General features: G+C 42.8%; 2 protein-coding genes across 2 annotated transcripts in view; one reads left to right on the forward strand and one right to left on the reverse strand.

Annotated features, from left to right (window-relative positions):
* The window catches only part of SH3BP5 (SH3 domain binding protein 5), a 98,106-nt gene that overhangs the window by 25,173 nt on the left and 48,036 nt on the right, over positions 1–24,897 (forward strand). Inside the window, exon 2 of the mRNA XM_088463773.1 lies at positions 4,118–4,180. Coding sequence (XP_088319899.1) covers positions 4,118–4,180 — 63 coding nt within the window. The remainder of the gene's footprint in view (positions 1–4,117; positions 4,181–24,897) is intronic.
* LOC148535358 (uncharacterized) lies at positions 19,034–20,272 on the reverse strand. Its single transcript, XM_088463014.1, has one exon. The coding sequence runs from the start codon at positions 20,270–20,272 to the stop codon at positions 19,034–19,036; it is 1,239 nt and encodes a 412-aa protein (XP_088319140.1).

Here is a 24,897-nt window from a genome sequence, read left to right on the forward strand (position 1 = left end):
ACCTGGACTGTTAGTGTGCCTTGAGGACCGTGGTTGGGAACCCCTGGTCTGTAGACACCCTTCGATGCACTAAGAGATTTGTAGTTCGTCGGCTGTACAAATGACATCGCATATGTGTGCCCTGCATTAGGCATGCACACTGTGGTTGGATTTGAAATGTGAGATTTTTTTAGCTGTTTATTGTTTGCTCTTGGCCTATTGAGGCTGAATTTTTGTTGTAAGTATGCTTATATTTTATGGGTTGGATATGAAATCCCAGCTCCCCCTCCCCGCACCCTAAGCCTGACACTCCCTACTCTGTGCCTAACCTTAACCCTCCCCCTAATGCGTAACCCTAAACCCGCTACCTAACCCTAATACTGTATCATAGGAAAAGCAATACATTTCCTGCCCTAACAACTAGTTTAGAAACTGCTTATACACAATGTTTGTTCCATTATCACAGGTTAAAAAGGTCACCATTATTTCTCATTCAATAAATGTTAGATGTCCCAAACTGTAATGAGTCCTAAAGGCTGTCTGCCATGAGTAGATGCAGTTCAGCAACAAACTGGTTACGATGCCCATTGCGAGTATGGTGTATATTGCGGTCCGCAAGTCCACTAAGTAACCTTTTTCTATTATGCCGCAGACCTCTCTCCAGCTGTCTGTGAAACTACAGATCTCAGCATGCTGTACCTACTGACTAGAAGGAGTTAAATTTCGACAACAGCTGCAAGATTTCTGTGACACGTATGAATTCTAGAACTTCCCCCATCTACAGGCACAATAATAGAGTAGACCCTTGCACATTGAACATGAAAATATCTTGGTTGGTTGTTTTTTTGTTAGGATTGCAAGTTATCGGACAAAAGGGCATTCTGGGACGCTGTCAGAGAATTTCTGTAATGAGATTCACATTTTCTGTTTTTATTTAACATTCCAATCACAGTTTTCATCACTCAGACTATAATTTACAGGAAATGGCCTATTAAAAAAAAATAAGGGTCAGGATTTTAAAAAGCCTTTAACACAATAAATATTTCTGTGCATTTTCCTTGGTATTTTTCTAAACCCAGAACCATAGTCTTAGCCAAAAACAAAGCCCTTTTTTGAAAATTGGGGAGAATATTTCTCCCATGACATAGGTGCCCACTAAGAAGGGATTTTTCAAAATGTTACTCCTGGGGTGAAAAGGACTAAAATGTTTCCTCACTCTGTGCAATGTTCTGACTGACTGTCTCATTGTGGCTGTAGTACAGTTCAGAATTCAAACACCAGCTGTCATCCCCAGTGCTTCCACACATCATTTTAGAAGTTGGTTAGGGAACAAAATGTGTTACTAAAGAGGTGGGAGAGGAAATGTGTTACTACACAGGTGAGGGAAGGGAATGTGTTGTAACACATTTTCTTCTCTCGTCTCTGTCATAACAGCAGTGAGAGGGGAATGTGTTACTATAGAGGTGAGAGATGGGAATGTGTTACTACATAGGTATGGGAGGGGATGTGTTACTCCAAAGGTGTGGGAGGGGATGTGTTACTACACAGGTAAAGAAGGGGAATGTGAAATGTTTTACTTCGGGGTGAGGGAGGGTAATGTATTATTTCAGGTGTGAGGGAGGGATTGTATTTCTACTCAGGTGAGGGAGGGGAATGTCGAATGTGTTACAACACAGGTGAGGGAGGGAAATGTGTTATTACTATATAGAACCGTAAATATCTAAGGTCTACTGGATGAAACCATCAGCTAGTAGTTATATTAAAAAAATTAGGAATCTTTCGACTTCAACCACGACTGTTCAACAAAATCACCCAAATACTTTTGGCAAAGTGGTATGGGTTTTATAGCGTTCTCTAGACATAGAGGGGGTGATGCAATTATTTTGCACCCCAGATCTCCCGTGGGCGATATTCAATTGTTGTGCCGATTGCGCACATAACTTTACACGCATGTAAAGCAGCTAATCCTGTCTAAACTATTTGGCACACTGCCAAAAATGCACTTTGTGCACCCAAAAGCCTAACTACTCCTAGCCACCTCATGAGGGTGCAAGCAGAGAAAATGGGTGCCCAATTGGCACAACAATTAAATAACTGTCAGGCAAACAATTGAATCTACCCCAGAGAGCACATCATGCTGTTTAAATATTGATAACCAAATAATTTAAACCAGGTGTCCCAGACTGATTAGTTGCTGCATGGTTTTATCAGTGATTATGTTTGAATAATGTGCTTTTTGGCTGGAACATTCTTCAACCGCATTGGAATGTTTATGCAGCAGTGTTATGAAGGTAACTGAAGTTCCCAAGGACAATCACCATTCTAATAGGCAGCAAGTTCCTCTTTTAAATTTGGTTTTGAGTATTTTTGTTGTATATGCTGAAGAATCAGGTCTGTGTGCACATGTGGGGCTAATGAAATGGCAAAATTTAGATTTGCTAAAGCATTCATTTACATGAGGGCAGATGTGAATGAAATACGGTCAAGCAGTGTCGGGCTGGGGCATGAAAGGCCCATCTGGGGAATGCAGTGATAGGTGCCCATACATAGGGGTGTGGCCAGCCTCCAGAGGGGGTGTGGCCAGCCTCCACAGAGGTTTGGCTAACCATTAGATGTTCATGGACTGTGCCCCTTTAAAATTGCATATATAGTAATTACAGGGTGGTCAATCCCGGAATCTGCTTGATCCTGTTACTTTGGTCTAAAATTAGCGGGATTTCGGGATTAGTGAGCGCATGCGCCTCCACAATTTATAAGTATTATTATTATTATCTTTTCTTTAGTGCCATGCAGCGCTGAGCACCTGCAGCATTTGCTCAGCCCCGGCCCGCCCCTTCAGCAGCGCTTGCCCACTTAATTGGAGGAGGACTGCTGCAGCACAGTGACAGACTGACACTGTCACCACAGTCTTTACGGTCTGAGTGAGTGGGGAGAGGAGCGCAACAAGCGCTCGTCAGTCCACTCCTGGCCAGCACTCGATAAGTTGGGAGTGGTGGTCGGGGCTAGCCTATAAGGACTGGAGTCAATCCCGGGAATGAGTGTTTTTCAATCCGAATCCCGGGATTGAAAAAACGCCCCGGGATTGGCATCCCTAGTTATTACTGCTAGTGCGTGCATGATAATGTACCAGATTAATAACAGCAATGCATTGTAGAAAATACACCATAGTACTGTGCAGTATAGTGTAACATATGTATAATATATAGTTCAAGTGCCAAGTCTTGAACCTGATCCCTAGGGGAAGAGGTAGGCCGTCAGGCAGTGGGGCCTACTGGGGAATTCCCCTGTACTTCTGTGGGCCAGTCTGACCCTGCAGTCAAGGATCCTGTACTGAATTTAGCAGAGTGGCAACAGAGGCCACTAATCTCTGTTATTAATTTACCACACACTTGACCAAATGGAGTTGCCTATCCTTAGTATTGTACTAAAGCATTTCTAACCAGTAAAAAACAAACAATAAATGTAAACAGTCAAGAGATATTTACCCACATTCTACCCCATTATATACCTCTCCACCTAATGGCAGAGCAATATTTGGGACCTTGTGGCTTCTAATGTGTCCCAGAGTATCTTGCTCTTTTGACACACAACAGCCTCTAATGTGTCCAGGGCACTAATTAGATGTGCTCTTGACTTGTCCAAAGAGTAGAGTCAACCATTCTACATCCAGGGAAAGTATCTCCTGGATAACAAGGCATGAAGGCATCAGACTTATGCCGCTCAGACATCTGGGGGTGTGAGGGAGTTTTGCTGGAAACATGTTTATGTGGGTGGATATATAATTTTGTAATTTCTGCTGCTCTTATACCATTATGGACTAGACCTTTATTCTCCTGAACACTGTATGGAAAGCACGGCCCTGTCTAGATCAAATATATGAAGAATGAGCTATATTAATTCAATTTTCAATATTTTTGGCACTACCAACAATATTGAGTACTGACTTCTGCAACAAGATGATTAGCAATTGTAATGTAAATACAATTTACTGCCCTTTTGTACTGGTTTGTGTTGTGCAGTTTTTACACAAGAAATCAAAACCTGTCCTTCTACTGTTATGGTTTTATTTTATTTTTTGCATTTCTACATAAAAGCTAGTTTATTAAAATAATTTTTGCTTTCTTTCTCTTTTTACTAGGGAGAACTAGAAAAGCTTAATCAGTCAACAGATGACATCAACCGGAGAGAAATCGAGCTTGAGGTATACAAAGTTGTGTCTTACCATATACTGTATTTGGTACAGTCATATTATGCTGATAACTCTGGTCACAAGACAGCATGAGCATGCCTTTGCATAGCTGCCTACATTCATGGAATGTTCGTGGGGACTTCTGAATTTCAGGATGCTCTCCCAGCATAGTAGACCAGGAACTTAGTGACGTGTTTGTGGTGAATTTCGTAATCCTAGCCCCATCCCTAGATGACGCAAATAGTAGCATGGAGTCATGGGGATATTGATGATGCGATTCCCTCTGCCATGCCTGTTGCACCTCCCACTTGCATCTGTCCTCCTGGATCTCCTAGAGGGTGCTCGAAAAACATTGACATGTATGTGCCTTGTCCTGTAGCTCTTTCATTTTGAGAGTGTGCAATGTAGAGATTACAAGGTTAACCTCAGTAAAACATTTAGCACAATGAACATCTTCCTGTGTAATAGTTTAATAAATAGTTAGAAACTACTTTGCAGTATAGTATAAAGCTGCATACACACACAACGATTTTATGAATGATTTTCTGTTAGATTATCTGTCAGATTTTTTAAAGTGTAATGAACGATTTTTTGAACTACAAACGATTTTTGTAACTTCCCTTAATGAAAATCGTTCAGTTGGTCAGTCAGAATGAACTACAAACGGGAACGCACATGAACGATAATCGTTATAACTCAGAAACTGAACGATTTTTTTGAACGATAACGACGTTGTTATAGTTAAATCGCTTAAAAAAATTGTTACGTGTGTTTGCACCTCAAGTCTTAGCCTTAGACAAATACATTGTCTCTCTGTAGAGTGCTGTGTGATCACTAGACTGCCACAGAACATTTACACCTATTAGTCCATGTTTTCTCTCTATTGCTGGGATGTATTAAACAGTGAAATGTGGTAAAATATCTGAAAACTGCTGTTTTCAGAAGTTTATTGCAGTACATATGGATTGCTATAGCTACATATGGATTGCCACCAGAGAGATCTGCTGCAAACCTGTGGCACAGTAAGCCCCATAGAATTCAATGGGGCTGCAATGTGCCCATATACAGCAACCCTAGAAAGCATAACAATAACTTCCCCCTGAGAGATCCTTAAGATCCCGCTCCAGTCCCTGCTTCTGGCACGTGCGCAGGTCATTGGCCGTGCATGTACATTGGCAGGACTCCTGAGTCATAAATCTGAAAGTCACTGCTTCTCTGGGACAGCTCTATATCAGAAGAGTAAGCATTCATACCAGTGTTAAAAAGTAGGGGCAGGATGTACTGCAATCAAATTATGATACATCCCTCCTCAAGAGTGTTCTCTTAAAAGATACAGTAATACACTCTCAGCAGTCAAGTATGGGTAAGCATGTTGGGATTCCCAGTTTAACAACACTATATACTTTCTTTAAGCTTCTTGTGTTATAGATATTGTATATTCAATCTGTTCACACCTATCTCCCAATATTTAAGCTGAGTACACACTGGACGATATATTGTTTGCGGATCGGTGGGTGTGTACAGACAATATGTCTGTGAATGATGTCGGTCACAGATATATCGCATTGGCCCTGCAGCACAACCGATAGCTAATATTTCTTCTTGATGTCATAGGGGACACAGTCATTACCTTGGGTGTAGGCTGGAGCAGGAGGAGTCCGGGCACCAACTAGTAAAATGTTTTCTTCCATCAGACCCAGCTCCTTCCCCTATACCCCGCCCCCAGCCACAGGCAGCTCAGTTTTAGTATGGTGCCTTGCAGGGTCTGTGGTGAGGACTCATTTCACCAGATCGGTGAGTACTTTTTGGGCAGATCGCCAAGGTGCCTCGGCTGAGCAACTTGATAGGACACCTGCCATGGTCCTGCGCCCATACTTTCCTAAGATTCTATTCATTTGACACCTTCGCTACCATGGTCGAGGATTTTGGCTGAAGGGTAGTCAGTGCAGCTCCGGCGTGTCCCCTCCTTTGTGGGGATAGCTTTGGGACGTCCCAAGGTAATGCCTGTGTCCCCTATGGCATGAAGAAGCAAAGGAGATTTATGGTCTTACCTGGTTAAATCCTTTTCTTCGGGATCCATAGGGGGGACAGAGCATCCACCCTGGCGCACCAAGGTTTTTACTCTGCTTCCAGTCCTCCTTTTGGTGTTTCTTTGTGTTTGGACCTCTATGTTTGTTGGTTTTCCTTCTCCTCTCTCGCTTCTGTGGGAGGCACATATAGAAACCATTGTAATTCCTACACAATTCACCTGATTTGGATGTAATTACCCTCAAATTAAATCTGAAAGTCTGCAGTTAAAGCACATCATGTTTGTTTCATTTCAAAGCCATTGTGGTGGTGAATAGAGGCCAAAATATGAAAATTCAGTCAATGTCCCAATATTTATGCACCTGACTGTATGTGTGATTGTGTGTGTGTATATATGTGTATATATATATATATATATATATATAATATAAAAAATAATAATCTATGAAAGTTTTAGGCAGATGTGGATAAAATGCTGCAAAGTAATATGCTTTCAAGAATAGAAGTGTTAATAATTGTTTATTTTTATCAATTAACAAAATTCAAAGTGAATGAACAGAAGAAAAATCTAAATCAAATCAATATTTGGTGTGATCACCCTTTGCCTTCAAAACAGCATCAATTCTTGTAGGTACACTTGCACAGTTTTTGAAGGAACTCAGCAGGGATGTTGTTCCAAACATCTTGGAGAAATAACCACAGATTTCTGTGGATGTAGGCTTGCTCAAATCCTTCTGTCTCTTCATGTAATCCCAGACAGACTTGTAGATATTGAGATCAGGGCTCTGTGGGGGCTATATCATCACTTCCAGGTCTCCTTGTTATTTTTTACGCTGAAGATAGTTCTAAATGACATTGACTGTATGCTTGGGGTCGTTTCCTGCTGCAGAATAAATTTGTAACCAATCAGACGCCTCCTTGATGGTATTGCATGATGGATAAGTACCTGCCTGTATTTCCCATCATTGAGGTCACCATTAATCCTGACCAAATCCCCAATTCTTTTTGCTGAAATGCAGCCCCAAGCCGGCATTCTACTCCAATGTGATGGAATCGGTATGAAATACCGATGGACGGGACGCCGGCAGTCAGTACACTGACAGCGACATCCCGATGGTTAAAATCCCAACAGGGGAACGGTAAGTAATGGTTCCCTGCCATATTTACTGCCTAACCCTCCTCTCCTGCACCCTAATACTAACCCTCCCTACCCCGCACCCTAACCCTCCCCCCTTAGTGCCTAACCCTAAGCCCCCCGGTGGTGCCTGAAACTAGCCCCCCCCCTTGCCCGGAGCCTAAGCCTAACTTCCCTACTCCCGCAGCCTAACGCTAACTCCCCCCGGGGCGCCTAAACCGAAGTCCCCCTACCCCCTTATCCCCACCCCGCGGCTCATACTCTCCTTTCCCCAGTGTTCTTACAACTGGGATGCCATCTGCCGGGATCCCGACATCTGCGTCCCGAGTCATGTCGGGATTTCGGCGCCGGTGTTGTCTCGGCGGACGGGATTCTGATCCCGGGGTTCCGGCAGATGGCATCCCGCTTGTCTGGATTCTAACCGCATCCCAATGCGATAACACATTCACTGGTGCCCTCCTGGTGTTTGCTAAAAACAAGTAATGCAATAGAGTAAACAAAAAGGCGGCACTTACGGTTCTTCCAGAAAAGAAATTCACTGACAACTGTGTCAAGTCTTGTTCTATGTTTCAGTCCAGATTACTTTAATCAAGAAAAATGTAAACATAAATACCTATATATCAGCATATCTGTAGTGATAGGTGTTGTCTCCCGATTCTGTCCGCCGGGTGCCACAGGTATGACCTCATCAACTCCACACCCAAGTGAAAAATAAAAAAAATTAAGAAAAAGTTTCAGATAAATATATATGTGGAATAAGCCAAACAATAAACATACTAGAAGTATGTGAAAACAAAGTCCAACATCTGTATGCACTCATCCTGAAAATATTGAAGAAAAAATTAAAAAAAATCAACAGCCAGGCCAATTAATGTGTTACATGTCTAGCATTGCCATCAACCATGCTTTAAACCATGGTGTATGCATCTATATTACAGTACCCAATCTTCTTAGGAGGTCTAACATCCTAATACTAAGCTGCCCCAGCACTGCTTGTCTTCCAAGGTCGGCCGTTGCTATATAATCGGCTGTTCGGTTGAATGGCTTATATATATCTCCCAGTGTCTACCCAGCATAAGACAGCTGATTCAAGCAAGTCTGCTTTGGGGTGGGGTGGGAAATAGAGTGAAGCCTGCTGATGAATCTGGTCTCTCTTACCTCATCCTCTCTGATATAGATGCTCAGGTCACCTGCATCAAATCTAAAGCCATAAGTCATGTGCAAGAAGTCCCTTGCATGTTCACCTGGGGCAAGCCAGCCAATTTTTGGGGACTGAAATATTTAAATTGAACAAACTCCCATTCAGATTAACCTACTGGGCCAAAGTACCATAATGGGACATACTACCCACCTGGAATGAATGGTAAATTTGTGGAAAAAAATAATGTAGTGTAGGATTTCCCTGTGCTTGATACACATAACCCAGGTGATACCAAGACAAAATAAAAGAACCATGAGCATACCAAGAGAGCAGCATGAGCATTTCAGGTAGTGGGGCAAGGTGTGAGTTTGGTAGGCTGGAGAGCAATTGGTTATAGTAATCTAGGCGAGAGATTGTATGGGTATGACAATGTTTTAGTGTTTTCTTTGATGAGAGAGGCCCATATCCTAGAAATATTATGTAGGGGAAATTGACAGGTTTGGTAGAGACCTTGGTGGGGGAAAACACATCATCTTCCATTTTAAATAAGATGCTGTTGCATGGAAGTGGTGTCTAATGCTAGAGTGAGGTCTAAGAGCATAAGAATAGAGAAATGACATGTGGATTTAGCCGTGGGGAGGTTGTCTGTAACCTTTGTGAGGGTAGTTTTTGTAGAATGTAGAGATCAATAGACTTATTGGAGTGGGAGAAAAGGAAGGAAGTGAGTTGTAGACAACTACTGAATAAATGTAGGTATGTAGGGACAAAAGTTATGGGGTGGTAATTCAAGAGAGGGTTTCTTATGAATGAGGGAGACCAGGGCATGTTTGAAAGAGGAAAGTAAGGGGCAGGAAGAGGGGTAAAGTTGACAGGTTGGGTGATGTGAGAGAAGGCATCAGGAGGAGAGATTGGAGTAGTTGATAAGCAGTTGGATCAAGGTGGCAGAAAGGGAAGGAGATGTCTTGATGCACATCCTCCATTTTTTGGCAAAGTGGATAAAGTAGGAGGGGATTAATTGAACATTACAAAGGTTGGAGGATTGGGAGGAAATTAGAGGTTAGACTGTTTACAAATTGAAATTTCATCATAGTGAGAGCCTGTTTGCAGCTGCCCACTCCATCCACTGTCCATTGCAGATATCCTCCAACATGACCCATTCCACCAGGTACAAAATGCTCTGCTCCTGGCCTACCCACCTAATGTATAATTGCAGTCACCTGTGTTGAACTAGGTAATTGATGAGAAAGGTGTTTCAGCACAGATGGCAGCAATCATAAATTAGTTGAGAAATCCAGGAGCAAAGTATTGTGTACCTGGTGGAATGGGTCATGTTGGAGGTTCTGGGAGTCTAGTGGACTTATGACCACTGCCGCTCAGTACTCACATTTATAGATTGTCCCCAGTCCTAACCACATATTACTAAAGAATCCAAAAAAGGATGAGAAATATGTATGTACTGCTGGTTTAAAGCTAGAATAAAAAGTTCCTGAAAAGACCTGAGAGAATCTAAAACTACCAAAAGTCTCAAATTTACCCTTGCTTCTTTGACTACTATTATAGTGTCATATAACCAAGTTTCTACAGCATCAAACATGGTTAAGCTTGAACCTACTTCCATACAGTACCTATTGTTTTAAAATCCGATGACCTAGCTTTTGATTGAATCCCAAAAGTGAAACCAGACTCCACTTCCTTGCTTACGTTCCTCGCCAGTGAACATGTTTCTATAGAGTCCTCAGACCAGAAACTAGAATATGCATATATTAGTGTACAACAGCAAGGACGACTGTCAGGAAAGGATGACAACTAGTTATGCTTTGCAGCTGAGTTGAGGCTTTTTTTTCTGTTTGTATACTAAATGCTGAGAAGGATGAGATAAACCTGCATTTTATTTCAGCTAGCCGCCAGAGTGCTCCAAAAACATGCTTACTACAGTTATGTAAAGTAAAGCTGGGTACACACTAGATGACCTGTGTACCCGGGTTGATGGCATATGCGGTGGAACGACATATCGGGCAGTCCGTACACTCCACACGATCTGGTGAACAACCGCACGATATGTTGTTCCCCCGCCGCATCTAAACGTGTGGAGTCGTCAGTTAGATTTTTAGTTTGAGCAGCATGTACAGCAGATCTAAAGATGCGATGGATGACCGTCGCATGTGTGCGTACACACTGGACGTTTTGTCGTTCCGATCCGTCGGAAATCGGATATAGGGCTTAGAATTAAAAGTAGATCTTATTTGTTTAAGAAAAATAAAACTGTTTACTTTAAACTTTTTGTCTAGAGAACCAGCCTCTGGTCTCACTCACTGATGACATTGTTAGGTTATATCCTGGATTTAATTTAACCCCCCTCCCATGTTAGTGTTGACATTCTGAATGTGTCTAATAGTTCCCAAAAGCATGTACGTTTAGAGCTCCACCCTAAAGTGTTCTTGTTTTTAGAAAATGAAACCACACATTTAAAAAAATAAAAATAAAAATTGCCTTTTGTAACGCCTCTATAGTGTTGAATAAAAGCTCTGTACTGACAGGCTACTGTGGAACATATGATGCTAGCTCTGGTATTCTGAATTCTCTCTTGATGAATATTGTTTTTTATATAAGTTAATATAGAATTGACTATTAAAAATAAATTACTTATAAGTCATGTAATCTGTCCCAATTAGTGTGTTTGAATAGGATCATCAAAGCCAACCATTTTTTTTGTCTTATTTTTTCTTCCCTTTAACTGTTTAAATAAATTCTCTCCACATATCGTGAACAATGGTATAGCGGAGATGTATCAAACTTTTTAGAGAGATGTTGCTTATAGCAACCAATGAGCTTCTAACTGTCCTTTATGTAGCATAGTCTATGAAATGACAGTTGGAAGCTGATTCGTTGCTATGGGCAACTTCTCCACTTCATCTCTCTCCAAGGTTTGATACATCTACCCCTACATGTGTACAATTAAAAAATGCACCATAAAGGAGAGGGGTAAATGTGTTTCTGACTGTCAAGCTGCTGATTTTTGTGGAGCTTTCAAATAAACAATGATGATTGTGGAATAGACATTACACAATATCAACATAGAGCCTCTTTTATAAAGTGCTAAATGTAGCAGTGTCCTCTCTGGTGCTGTGTGCTTCCATATTGCTTTATAACTTTTATATATATATATATATATATATATATATATATATAGCCTCCATTTTGTGCAAGTCTAAGTAGATTTCCACCTAAGCACTTTGGTACCAAATTTTAATTTTGCAGAACAGATTATTGAAATGAAATAAAGGGGTAGAGCTACAGCAATTCTATTTCACTAAAGTACTTAATTTTTGGAACAAGCTCGGAGTTGGGGGTGATCAGGTGTCAACCTGTACATTTTTTACTTTTCTTGTTTTTCTTTATTGGAATATAAAAATACAAAACAAAATACCAAGCGTAGGCAAACAAACATACATTTGGGATATGGCACAAACAACAGATTAAACCATAAGACACACCTCTAACATACAAAGAATTTAAAAACAAATAGCAGGGGAAAAGGAATTCCTATAGCATCCCTGACACGGCTGCATAGCTACAGAGAGAGACACATTTATAAAGATATTTGAAGTCCCCTAAGGAGGACCAGGTAAAATGATAGGAGGAACTACAATCTAGGGCCATATTCAATTAGGCTGCGAAAAGCCATTCTCTGCAAAACTTTTTCGCCGATGACATCATTTTTGCCGATTTCAGTTATCCCCGTATTCAACAGTTCAGACTTTTCGCCGGAGTGAAAAGTCAATGCATTCGGACCATGAATAGGTGGTGAGAAAAAGTACAGAATTGGGGTTTTGGGGTGCAGACTTCCAAAAACCACCCTGCACCTCTTGGAGAGGCCCCCAAAGGTATTCTGTGACCAAAATTTTTTAAAAAGTACCACAGGACCCTCCAAAAAAAGTTTTAATTTTGGGTGCGAAAAAAAAAAAGTTGGGGGACAAACTTTTAAACTAGCGAAATAGACTCGGGGGGGGGGGGGGTCCGTCCTGTGGGGAAAGAAGGCCATACTCCATCTGTGGGAAAACATTTCGACGTGATGCCAAAAATGTTTAATTGTGAGGCAATCTTGTAAACAGTGGTGGAGAGACGCCGCAAGCTAGACACATTTCGGGCAGACGTCCGTCTGACAAACTCATCATGAATCTCTTCAGAGGAGATAGATATCCCTTAGGGTACACATACAAAGGCATTTCTCCATAGTAATGGTGCATGATTTTGCCACTGTTTTAAAAAGCAATTCCACAGAAAGTTCAGGGGAAATATCACACTATCACACTAGCAGGACAGTCCCACAGTCATTTTGGAAAAGATAATCCCCTGCCAAAGTAAATTATAATGCATAGAAATTGCATGAGTGGCTGTCAGGGGCCAAGTCAACACTTTATCGAGATCCTTGGACCAATCAGATGGAGTTAAATGAGTTATCACATGTTGAGCATGGTCCTGATGTAATGCAAAATGAAGGGTGGGAGGTAGGTCAAATTACGTTTGGATATCTGTGACCTTAGGGGTTGTGAGAAGCAGCCCGCTGAGTGAATGGATAAGCGGCTTCCCTGCCCATAAATGCAGGATTGTGAAGGAAATTGGAATGGAAGAAATAAAGTGTGTTGACTACAGTATTAAAAAACTAAATTTCTAATATGTTTCCACATACCCCATGAATACATCAGTAATGGGTTGTCCTGGACTTCCTTAGGGAGATCAGGACGCTGAGAACGGAGGTTAAAGATATGGTAGGGAGGAAAGACTGCTTGAGCGGGCTGTCGATGTAATTCTGAGTCCCTGATGTACCTCAAGTTTTTGGCAAAATTATGCATCTGAAGATTGGGATTTATTTTTTTCTACCTTCCATGACCTGCTATTTGAGTTTAACTAAGACTATACAAGGGCTTTATTCTGCCATATGAATCTCCTCAACACCCTATCGAGCAGCTTCCTATCCCGCATCCTGTACATTTAATGTGACGCATTTTGTGCCTTCCAGGTGCAATTCGTCAGAGAAGTGTTCAGGGTAAAACAAATCTTCCAACACAGTGTCACACGTAATAAAGGCAATCATGCCGTCCCCTCACTCTGATGATTAAATTAAGCCATATACATGAAGATAAACCAAAGTGTGTTTTAGGAAAAAAAATTAATTTGAATGAAAATGAGGAGGATAATCTATTTATGGTAAATTTGCAGTATTGTACAGCTTTCTCTTTAGATTTTTTGTACCTTTACGCAATAAGTATAGGCATGTACCTTGATCTGTGCTGGGTGAACCATCAATGTCTGTTGTGATTTGTAAATGAGGACCACAGTGTCAAATGAGGTCAACGTTGGGCATGAAAGAACATATAAAATTAAAACCTGTATTATCGCCGAGATAACCCTGGTCGCACCTCAGTGGAAACGGCTCCCAAAAAAATCCCCGGGTCCAGTGAGCAGGGTTTGACCTGGGTTAAACGGCAGTGTTCTGTAAACGGGAATTTCGGGTCGGGCGATAATTTACAGCATAGGGAGATTCGGATTTCCGGCAGAAGAGTTCCATTGCACACAGTTGCAGTGTAAACGCGGCTGACCCGGGAATAACCCAGGTTGAAGTGTACTGGAAACCAGGTGTGAAGCAGATTCTGTTGCGGGTTGGAACAGTGGGCCTGATTCAGACCCGCTCGCGAGCGCTGAGTGCTCGCAAGCGGGTCGATGGTGCCCTAGTGCGCATGCGCACGACGGAGGGAGCTCCGGCGTGCGCATGAGCGAGACCCGAATAACGACGGGGTAGCCGTCGTTATGGGTCTCGCACCAAAGGGGACGTGCTGTCGATGGTGAGTGACAGCACGCCCCCTTTGGTGGGCGTGCCGGGGGCGTGGCTGCCAGACGGAGGCGTTCCCATGGGAACACCTACCGTCTGGGTCCGGCCCCATTGACATCACTAGTGATGTCAGTGGGAGTGATTTTGGCTCTGTTAGAGCCAAAATCACTCCAGGGCTTGCGGTCACCGAGACCCTACCGCAGGGTCTCGTTGCAAGCCCGATATCATTGACGCTCGCATAAGCTGTGGGTGGTAACCCACAGCTATGCGAGCGTCCAAAAGGCCGCTTTGGGAAAAAAAAAAACACGCCCTGAATCAGAGCGGGCGCTCGTTCAGAGCGTCCGGCTCTGAATCAGGCCCAGTGTTCCAAATCCCAGGTCGGACCAGTTACTTTGGTGGAAAAGGAGTATAAGTTGTGTCTTTCCTACGTAGTTTGGCTGTGTCAGGATCTTACCATTATTTAAAGTTATTTTATAGCGCACACATATTCCCCAGCAATTTAGAGATTATTTGGCCATTCACTTTAGTCAGTCCCTGTCCCAAGTGAGGTTAAGACTGTGCTCCCTACCACATGCATACATTCACATTAGTCAGTCCCTGCCCCAAGTGAGGTTAAGGCTGTGATCCCTACCATGTGTACACAAATACTAGGCTGATTTTTTTTTTTTTTTTAAATTAGAATTATTTAACCTAATAGTATATTTTGAGATTGTGTCAGGAAACCAAAGCACCCGGAGGAAACGCACTCAAACATGGAGATAACATGCAAACTCCACAAACAGATAAGGTCTTGATGGGAATGGAACCAAAGACCGCTTTTGAGGCTGTAATGCTAACCACTACACCAAGTATACTGCCCATGTGGTCTAACCCAATTAATGGTACATAACTAGATTAAATCTACTTTTATATGCAAAATATCTTTCTATTAACATTTCTGTAAATTGGATTTTAAGATCTTAATACCCTGTTGTGCCATCTGTTCTGTGCATTTTTTCTATATCCTGGCATAAACAGTGGACTTTAAAGTAAAAGCTTGATTGACTTTCCTATTAATATTTTGCTAGTTCTGTAACTCTCTATACATTCCTTTTAAAATATTTAGGTACTTAGCTGATGGCAGCTTGAGAGATTGTACAGTGAACCGGAACGTTTAATTTGATAAAAAAATAATCTTTGAGCCTTTGTTCATAAGACATTGTGTTCCCTGTAACAGCTGCAGGGAATGTCATGCGTGGCTTCACTTAACGTAATAATGGCTCAAGGAGTGTGGCACAAAGTGTTTCTTTTAAGATTATCCATTGATTTAGTTAAAACTCTCCTTTGCAGTTTTCTTGATCAATAGATAACAGAGGATACCCTGCGTAAAGCAAAGCTCTGAACAAGTCAGCAAGCGTTTACTCATTAAAAAGGGATCTGATTTTTCCAAGAAACAGAATAAGTTCTTGGTATGATGATCATAAAATAGCCAAAAGAGTTTATAATTAGTTCATTGTATAGTCCCAGTTTTGGTGGGACATGGGCTATATTTTTGGATTCCAACTGCTCATTGAATGTGCAATTTAAGGGAAGGGGGGGTTAGATGTAGGCACTTAGAGGGGGAGATTAGGGTTAGGCACTGGGGGGGAAGGTTAGGTTAGGCACCCCTAAGGCAGGGTTATTGTTAGGGGAGGGAATTAGGTTAGTCTATACTTAGGGTCGATCAGGATTTTCACCCATGTTGGGCAGCCGCTGTCGGGATTCCAACAGCCGGACTTGCGTCCGGTGGTAAATCATACAGATTCCCTCCATTGGGGTAGCAAACCCCAATGTATAGTTACCAAGAAACAGGCGGCACTCCCGGATTTGAAGCTGAAGAAATAACTGGTGCTTTATTGCAACGGTTACTTCCTGACGACGGGGAAATAATCCCGAAATGTTGCGATAAAGCACCAGTTATTTCTTCAGCTTGAAGTACGGGAGTGCTGCCTGTTTCTTGGTATGTATATGTGTATATGTTTTGCACACTATCCATTAGTACTTAGGGCCTCATTTACTAACAAGTTTTATCACCAAACGAGTGATACATTTCAGTGTGTATGATAAATGGTGCTCCAGCCAATCAGCTCCCAACTGTCATCTGTTAGAAAAATGACAGTTGGGAGCTGATTGGCTGGAGCACCTTTTATCATACACTTATCACTCTTTTTGGTTGATAAAACTCGTTAGTAAATGAGAGCCTTAGTTTGGAAGCCTTTTGCTGCAATTACATACCTCCTAACATTGGTGGCCAGTGGGCCGGGGCCTTTAGCGTGCCTAAGGCGCGCTTACGTCAAGAAAGGGGTGGGGCCTAGGGAAAGGGGTGGAGCCTTGCAGACCCACCGTTTGTCACTGTGCAGATGCTGGGCTGCCTCCAGGCTCTCTCTGCACTGTGGATAGCTGCTGTGCGCATGTGCACAGCGTCTATTCACCCAATGCTTACCCGCTGCTGTGCCATTCACCTCAACTGCCCCTCCCCCCCCCCCCCCCCACACACACACACACACTGCGGGACACTGATGTGTTTGGTGCCATTTATAGTGTCTTGATCATACAAATTTGGCCCACATCTTTTGCTGTCATACATCCCCACAGCATACAGTAACTGGATGCTTCACAGTAGGTGTTGTACACTGAGGTAGCAAATCTCCAATTCTTATCTGGACATATTTCATTCCATCACTACCAAATATGGATATTCTGGTTTCGTCACTCCAGATGACACTGTTTCATTGTTCTTCTGACCAGTTAATATGCTTTTTAGCCCATTCTAATCTTTTCTGTCTTTGTTTGAGAGATAAAAGCAGCTTTTTCCTTGGAATTCTGGCATTTAACCTAAAATATTGAAGTCTGTGTCGAACAGTCCTGGCACTGATGTTTACACCACATTCACGTAAATCATTGTTGATTACCTCAGACTATTTTCTTCTGTCACTCAAGCACAGTTTTTTCATTCTTCTATCACAGCATGGTGTTGTGGATCTTTCCTATTTCTATTCAATAAAGATAATTTGTTGCGGTGAACTGTATTATATTGTGTATAAAATTATCTTTCCAATGATATACACCTTCATGGGACTTTCTACTGGGGGCAGTACCAGGGGAGGGATTACTACTGAGGGCACTACCAGGGGGGATATTGCTACTGGGGGCACTATCAGGGGGGGTATTACTAGTGGCGGCACTACCAGAGGGGGAATATTACTACTGGGGGCAGTACCAGGGGGCATTACTACTGGGGCAGTACCAGGGGGATATTGCTACTGGGGGCACTACCAGGGGGGATATTGCTACTGGGGGCACTACCAGGGGGGTATTACTACTGGGGGCACTACCAGGGGGGTATTACTACTGGGGGCACTACCTGAAGGGGAAAATTACTACTGGGGGCAGTACCAGGGGAGGGATTACTACCAGTAGCTGCTGCATTTCCCACCCATGGCTTATACTCGAGTCAATAAGTTTTCCCAGTTTTTAGTGGTAAAATTAGGTACCTCGGCTTATATTTCAGGTCGACTTATACCCGAGTACCCGAGTATATACGGGATAATATATATTTATATATTATGTGTCTGTATGGTATACAACCGGGAAGCCGGCTGCCTTAATACCGGCAGCCGGCTTCCCGACTGTCATATCCCGGCGAGGGATGAAATGCCGGGCGTCTAGATGTAGACTCCTGACATTTCCCCGACGGCGGGCGCTGCAAGCGGACAGCTGCGGGGGGTGGGGGGGGAGGGTTAGGTTTAGGCCACCCGGGGGGGGGGGGTCTTAGGGTTAGGCGCCTCCCCAGGAGGGTTAGGCTAGGGGGAGGGAGGGTTAGGCACCCCTGGGGGGGACTTAGGGTTAGGTACCCCCCCGGGGGACTTAGGGTTAGACACCCCTAAGGAGGGTTAGGAGGTTAGGTTAGAGAATACTTACCTATCCACGATCGGGATTTCCAGTGCTGTCGGGCTTCCACTGCCGGGAACTCTGCTGGTGTCGGCCAGGCGCTGCCGGGAATCGAATTGCTGGCCATGCGGCCAGCGGTATTTCATACCGATTCCGTGTGTGTGTGTGTGTGTGTGTGTGTGTATATGTGTGTGTGTGTGTATATGTGTGTATATGTATGTATGTATGTATGTATATATATATATATATATATATATATATATACATGCAAAGAATCAGCGGCACTCCTGGACTGGTATCATAAGCAAAAAAAGGGTTTAATACATGCCAAACTGCCGACGTTTCAGAGCCAGACACGGCCCTTTTCTCAAGGCTGGCATAACAATATTAAATATATGAACAGCAGACATAAACACTGCTGAGTCTTACCTTTAAATAGCGGTGTGTTTCCTGTGTGCCGGCGCCGGCCAGGACAGGCAGGGGGAGGGGTTGGCGCGCACACGGCGGCTACTGTCCTCCATGGATGACATCACTCCAAAGCTTGTTGGTTGTCATAGAGACAAACCTCAAGCCTGGTATACTGTCTGTCTGGCCCGCGTCAGCTACAAGGAGAGACAAAGAAACATATTGTGTTACATACATGCAATAAACTTACATATAAATATCAGTCGCTTAAGCTATTAAAAATGCATACAAACTAACTACATATAATATATACCATAGACTAGAACAGCTATAATGATAAACTACAGGTAAGTCATCCTAACCACACTTTGAGTGGTTACTCAATACAAAGTAGTATCTGAAGCGTAACGATTGTCTTTACAAAAATACATTAAGAGACAGTTTCTCATTAAGTCCCGCAGGATGGATCGTATTTAATTTGTGTATCCAGGACGCTTCGAGACGCAGAAGTTTTTCGCCTCTATTTCCTCCCCTTAACGTTGTTGGAACATGATCAATTAAAATATGTTTCAAAGCAGACAAAGGGTGGTCAGCTAGCAAAAAATGTCTAGCCACAGGTTGCTCAGCCACTTTTTTTAGTAGGGCTGATTTAATGGCCGATCGATGTAAAGCCATCCGTTCTCTCACTGTCCTGATGGTCTTACCGACATAATGGTACCCGCACGGGCACATTATCAAATAGACTACGTATGTTGAAGTACAGGTGAGGACATGTTTTAAATGATATATATGGTCACGATGGGGATGTTTAAATGTTGATCCTGTCATCATATATTGACACGTGGTACATTTTGTACATTTGTAGCAACCTGGTGCTTTTGCCCGTATACTTTGACCTTCCTGACTGGGATGCACGAATCCAGTTATATCCGTATGGACCACCATGTCCCTAATATTTCTGCCTCTTTTGAAGCACGCCATCGGTCGTTTGCCTGTAAAGCAAGGTAAGTCTTTATCAGTTGAAACTATGGGCCATAATGCCCGTGTGGCTCGCTGGATCACTGGACTACTGGTTTGGTATTCAAGTTTCCAAGGGATAATGTTACCTTTGTCTCTATTTGTAGATTGTAATAACGTGTCTCTTTGAAGTAGCAGGACCTCATCTCTTTGCTTCCTTAATTGAGTTAAAGAATATCCCCTTGTCACGAACTTGTCTATTATTTTTTCCAACTCTTGTCGAGTATGATCAAGGTCACTTGAAATACGTGCAATTCTCATCATTTGTGATTTTGGAAGCCCTCTCACAAGTGATTTAGGATGATGGCTATTGGCCGCAAGTAGGGTATTACGATCCGTAGGTTTACTATATACCCCTGTTTTAATACTACCATTTTCGATAGTTACTTGAACGTCAAGATAATTCAATGTAGATGTACTACAGTTATAGGTCAATTTAATAGGTGAGTCACGGTTATTAATTTGTTGCATCAGCACCTCAAATGCCGTTAAGCCACCAGTCCATAACATAAACAAATCGTCTATGTACCTCGTGTAGATAAGTATGTGTTTACTAATTTCTACATTAGAGAAGAACATATCATATTCTTCACTAAACATATAGACGTTTGCGTAGCTCGGGGCTACGTTACTGCCCATGGCACAACCGGACACCTGTTGATAAAACTTCCCATTGTATAGAAAATAATTGCGTGACAGCGTAAGTTCTAATAACTTTAAGAAAAAGGTTTTAATACCGGCAGCCGGCTTCCCGACTGTCATATCCCGGCGAGGGATGAAATGCCGGGCGTCTAGATGTAGACTCCTGACATTTCCCCAACGGCGGGCGCTGCGAGCGGACAGCTGCGGGGGGTGGGGGGGGAGGGTTAGGTTTAGGCCACCCGGGGGGGGGGGGGGGTCTTAGGGTTAGGCGCCTCCCCAGGAGGGTTAGGCTAGGGGGAGGGAGGGTTAGGCACCCCTGGGGGGGACTTAGGGTTAGGTACCCCCCCGGGGGACTTAGGGTTAGACACCCCTAAGGAGGGTTAGGAGGTTAGGTTAGAGAATACTTACCTATCCACGATCGGGATTTCCAGTGCTGTCGGGCTTCCACTGCCGGGAACTCTGCTGGTGTCGGCCAGGCGCTGCCGGGAATCGAATTGCTGGCCATGCGGCCAGCGGTATTTCATACCGATTCCGTGTGTGTGTGTGTGTGTGTGTATATGTGTGTATATGTGTGTATATGTATGTATGTATATATATATATATATATATATATATATATATATATATATATGTATGTGTGTGTGTATATGTATATATATATATATATATTAATTATACACTAGTTTCAGCTGGTTAGAAATATTATTAGTATTTTATATTAATATCATATTCCTTCATTGAGACTTACACCACAGCTGCAGGCTACTCATGAAGAAGTAAATTAACTGATTGAGATAGAAGCAGTTAATATCTATACAAAGTGTTAGCATCAGATTTGTGAGCCAAACTGATTTCATGAAAAAACAGCCTATGAATTCACTAATGGCATCACTAAGGGCCTCATGTATCAACTGAATTTTATCATTCACAGAGAGTGATAAAACTCATTGCGTATGATAAATGGTGCTCCAGCCATTCAGCTCCCAACTGTCATTTTTCAGACAGATAACAGTTGGAGCTGATTGGCTGGAGCACCATTATCATACACAACAAATGTTATCACTGTTGTAGGTCCCTATTTGTCATCGAAGAATAACCCCTTTAGCGCTCGCTAAAGGGGTTATGCCACCCTTTTCTGGATTTAACAAACAGCAGTAATCTGAAGGCCCCCAAACATCAGCAATTTGCAGCAATCGTGCAATTTGCAATCGATTTTGTATAAAAATCTTTCCGTTTTTCATTCGATAGCAGATTACAGAATTGCCACAATCGATTGAAAGAGGGAAGGATTTTAATACACAATCGATTGCAAATTGCACGATTGCTGCAATCAATTGCTGATGTATGGGGGCCTTAAGATTACCGCTGTTTGTCAAGCATCGCTCTCGCCATCTTTTAGATGGCGAGAGCGACACGGTCCCCATTTCCGGCAGTGGAGACCCGGCCGTGTCTTTCTGGCTTCAGTGAAGCCTTCCAGGCACTGCTGGGTCCCCGTGTCATTCACATGCGCAGACGGACCGTCACGCATAACACCGGAGCCCTGTTGCTGGCAGTGTTAGGCTACCAGTAGCCCAGCGGAGGACCAGAACGAGGACTTTGCGGGACCTCGCCGGAGGGTTAGTATTTGTAAATACCAGTGAATTTTTTCTTAGTATTACAATGAAAAATTGCGCTGTTATTTACTTTAATTTTTAAATGGGGGCCAGAATATGTTGCATCACGTGTGTACAGTTGACGTTGGTACAAGTAAGTTTGCACAGAGTCATTTTTAATGCAGTTTTGTTGCCCAGGATCTAGGTTTATTTTCTGATTTTGTTTCTCAGATGGATAGTTTAGCTGGAGCCCCAGGGATATAGCCCCATCTACATGCAGCTCTTTCTCCCGACTCTTACTGTACATCACTGTCTGAAAACCAGGGAAGGGGATGAGCTGGAGGACCCTGCACAAGCTCTCTGAAGAGTTTGTGATTGTTCCTCATGACCGCATCACCGCCTGCCGTCAATTAAATCTTAGCACTAAATTGATTTGCTGGCAATGGGGTAGGACATCTTAATAAAATCAGTTGGTAGTGTCGCTTTAACCCCTTCACTGCTAAGGATGCTTGGTCTATCTTTCACAAATGTTTCTAGACTGCTTTGAAGGAATTGGTCTAGATTTTGTTCTCTTCTTATAATGCATTCTCTTCTCTATGCTGAGCACTGTATTCAGTATGGATTGAAAAATACCGTACGCACGCAGTTCAACTGCGATAGTATGCTAATCCAGGGCGATCGCAATGCCGCCGCAGCACTACATAAGAACGCTCACTTCACCTACATGCACATTCGTGATGGTTAGCGAGACTGCGAAAACATCGCTACCATCGGACCCATACGCACAGTTAAGGCAGGTCAGACCTAACTCAGGAATTGCTAACTTCAGTGCACACTATGAGGCCTCAGGCTGCGTATGGTATCACAGTGGATAATTTATAGACGCCCATGGAACCGTGTTGAAACGCACTGGCACGCCTGCATTCACCCGACCACCCCCCGTCAACACACGCAAACTGCACTTCCTGACAATCACTCTGCGATGGGTCTGCGTAGCCGCTGTGATCTCAGTCCCGGTCGCAATGACTGGTTTGTGCACTGCAATTTATATGTATGCGTAGTATGCAACAATCTGCCGATCGCGTGCGTATAAAGCAACTGTGTACGGTAGTGAATCAGGCCCTTAGCCGACTCGTGATGGATAGAATTTGCAGTAATTGCTTTTTTTGCTTTCTTGAATGTTCTGTTATGTTTTTACTTTTCAGCCTCTCTGTAGCATGTTGATATTGATACTATATTAAAGGGTGGCAGTAATTCTGCACTGCTACATAAAACATGTATCATTGCCGGAGAAGCATGAGCAGCGCCTCCAGTTCTAGAAATGAAAACAGATCTGGTAAAGGCCACAAATAGAATCCTCCCCCTCCCCCCCTTCCATCCCTCTTAAAGGTAGGGCTACAATAACTAAGCAGTATTCCTTTCTGATTACAGTGACCTTACATAAGAGACTCTTCATAGACAAAGATGTCTTAGCTGTTTAATGGAGTTTGGAAACCGACGTAAAACAAACAGGTTAACTGTACAAATATTTTTTTTTATAACACACCTGCAGTTATTTATGTGACCTGCCGTTGGCTTGTCATATGACCAGATAAACTTGGAAACAGCGTGACCCAATTCCTAAAATACTGCTGAATTTCAAGCTGCTATATAATTAGGGTTACATGCTGTAATATTGTATGGAAGTTTGGTATTTGGGCGTGTGCGTGTAGAACAAATAATATAAATATTATGCACCATTTATAGTCTGTCTGTCCCCCTCTTATTTATCAGTTTATATTTTACGTCCATCTGTACTATTTTTTTGGATGGCTGTGAGAAATGTAATGGGCATCCTTCTAATACATTACAGTGACTTGAAACCAAGGGCCTGATATTGATCGACAGCTCGCCCCATTTTGTATGTGGGGAGAGGGGGGGGGGGTGGCTGTACAAATAAAGGCATTCCCGAAGGAACGCCTGCCGTTTGCGGGCGGCCCTACTGACATCACTCGTGATGTCAGTAGTGGACTTCCTGCTCTATTAGAGCAGGAAGTCCACTTGGCATTGCGAGTGCTGAGAACCTACCACAAGGGTCTCTTCACAATGCCGATGGTCGCGATAATCACGACCATCGCCAAGCCTCTTGCACAAGCTGTGGGTGGTCACCCACAGCTGTGCGAGCGGCCCGGAGGCCGGATTTTTTTATTTTTAAAAAAAAGGGGCACCCTGATTCAGCGTACGCAAATAGCTTATGCCTCTGAATCGGGCTTCAAGACCATAGAGATCTATTAAATCTTAGAGAGAGGAAATGGAGAAGTTGCACAAAGCAACCAATCAGCTTCTAGCTATCATTTATCTAGCACAGTAAGAAGCTGATTGGTTCCTATCGGCAACTTCTCCACTTTATATCTCTCCAAGGATTGATACATCTCCCCCCATATGTTTTACCAGTACTGTGCACTCAGCATTCTGAATCACAGTTTATTAAAAAGGAAGGTGTACATTAGGAACCTTGTGTACTCCCATCCCTCTGCTTACCTGAGCAGGCGGAAGTTGGGAGGCCGCATCTTCTACACAGACTGAGACTTTGGGCTGTGACATCATAGCTCAGTGACACAATCTCGGCATATTGCAAAAATGGTGCTGATTAATGTTCTATGAGTGTTTTACTGTATAATGTGTGCATATAAGTTATTTACTAATGACGGGGATAACTGTAGTATATGCACGAAGCTGACTACAGTAGTATGCTAAATTATGCTTTAAAATATCGATATGTGTGACAAATATAGTGGCCTACAACTGACCCATTCTAATTCTGACCAGGCAGATTTGTAATAAAAAGCGTATAATTGTGGTATGGTAAATGTATAAATGTAGTGAATCGTTGAGCTTACTTGAATATTTAAGTCTGACTTAAAACTAGTCTTGCAGCCGCTCTTCGTTAATGTACACATGACTTAGCTTTGCCAGTTCACAACAATACATATTTTAATGTAATTCCAAAATGTAAATGCTACATTGAAATTGAATTTGTTATTTCTGGAT

The sequence above is a fragment of the Taudactylus pleione genome, unplaced genomic scaffold (genome assembly GCF_031769625.1).
Source record: "Taudactylus pleione unplaced genomic scaffold, aTauple2 ptg000053l, whole genome shotgun sequence".
Taxonomy (NCBI): Eukaryota; Metazoa; Chordata; class Amphibia; order Anura; family Myobatrachidae; genus Taudactylus; species Taudactylus pleione.

Bases quoted from the DNA above. Each gene is read 5' to 3' on its own strand.
- LOC148535358 (XM_088463014.1), bottom strand. From the start codon at position 20,272: ATGGGCAGTAACGTAGCCCCGAGCTACGCAAACGTCTATATGTTTAGT.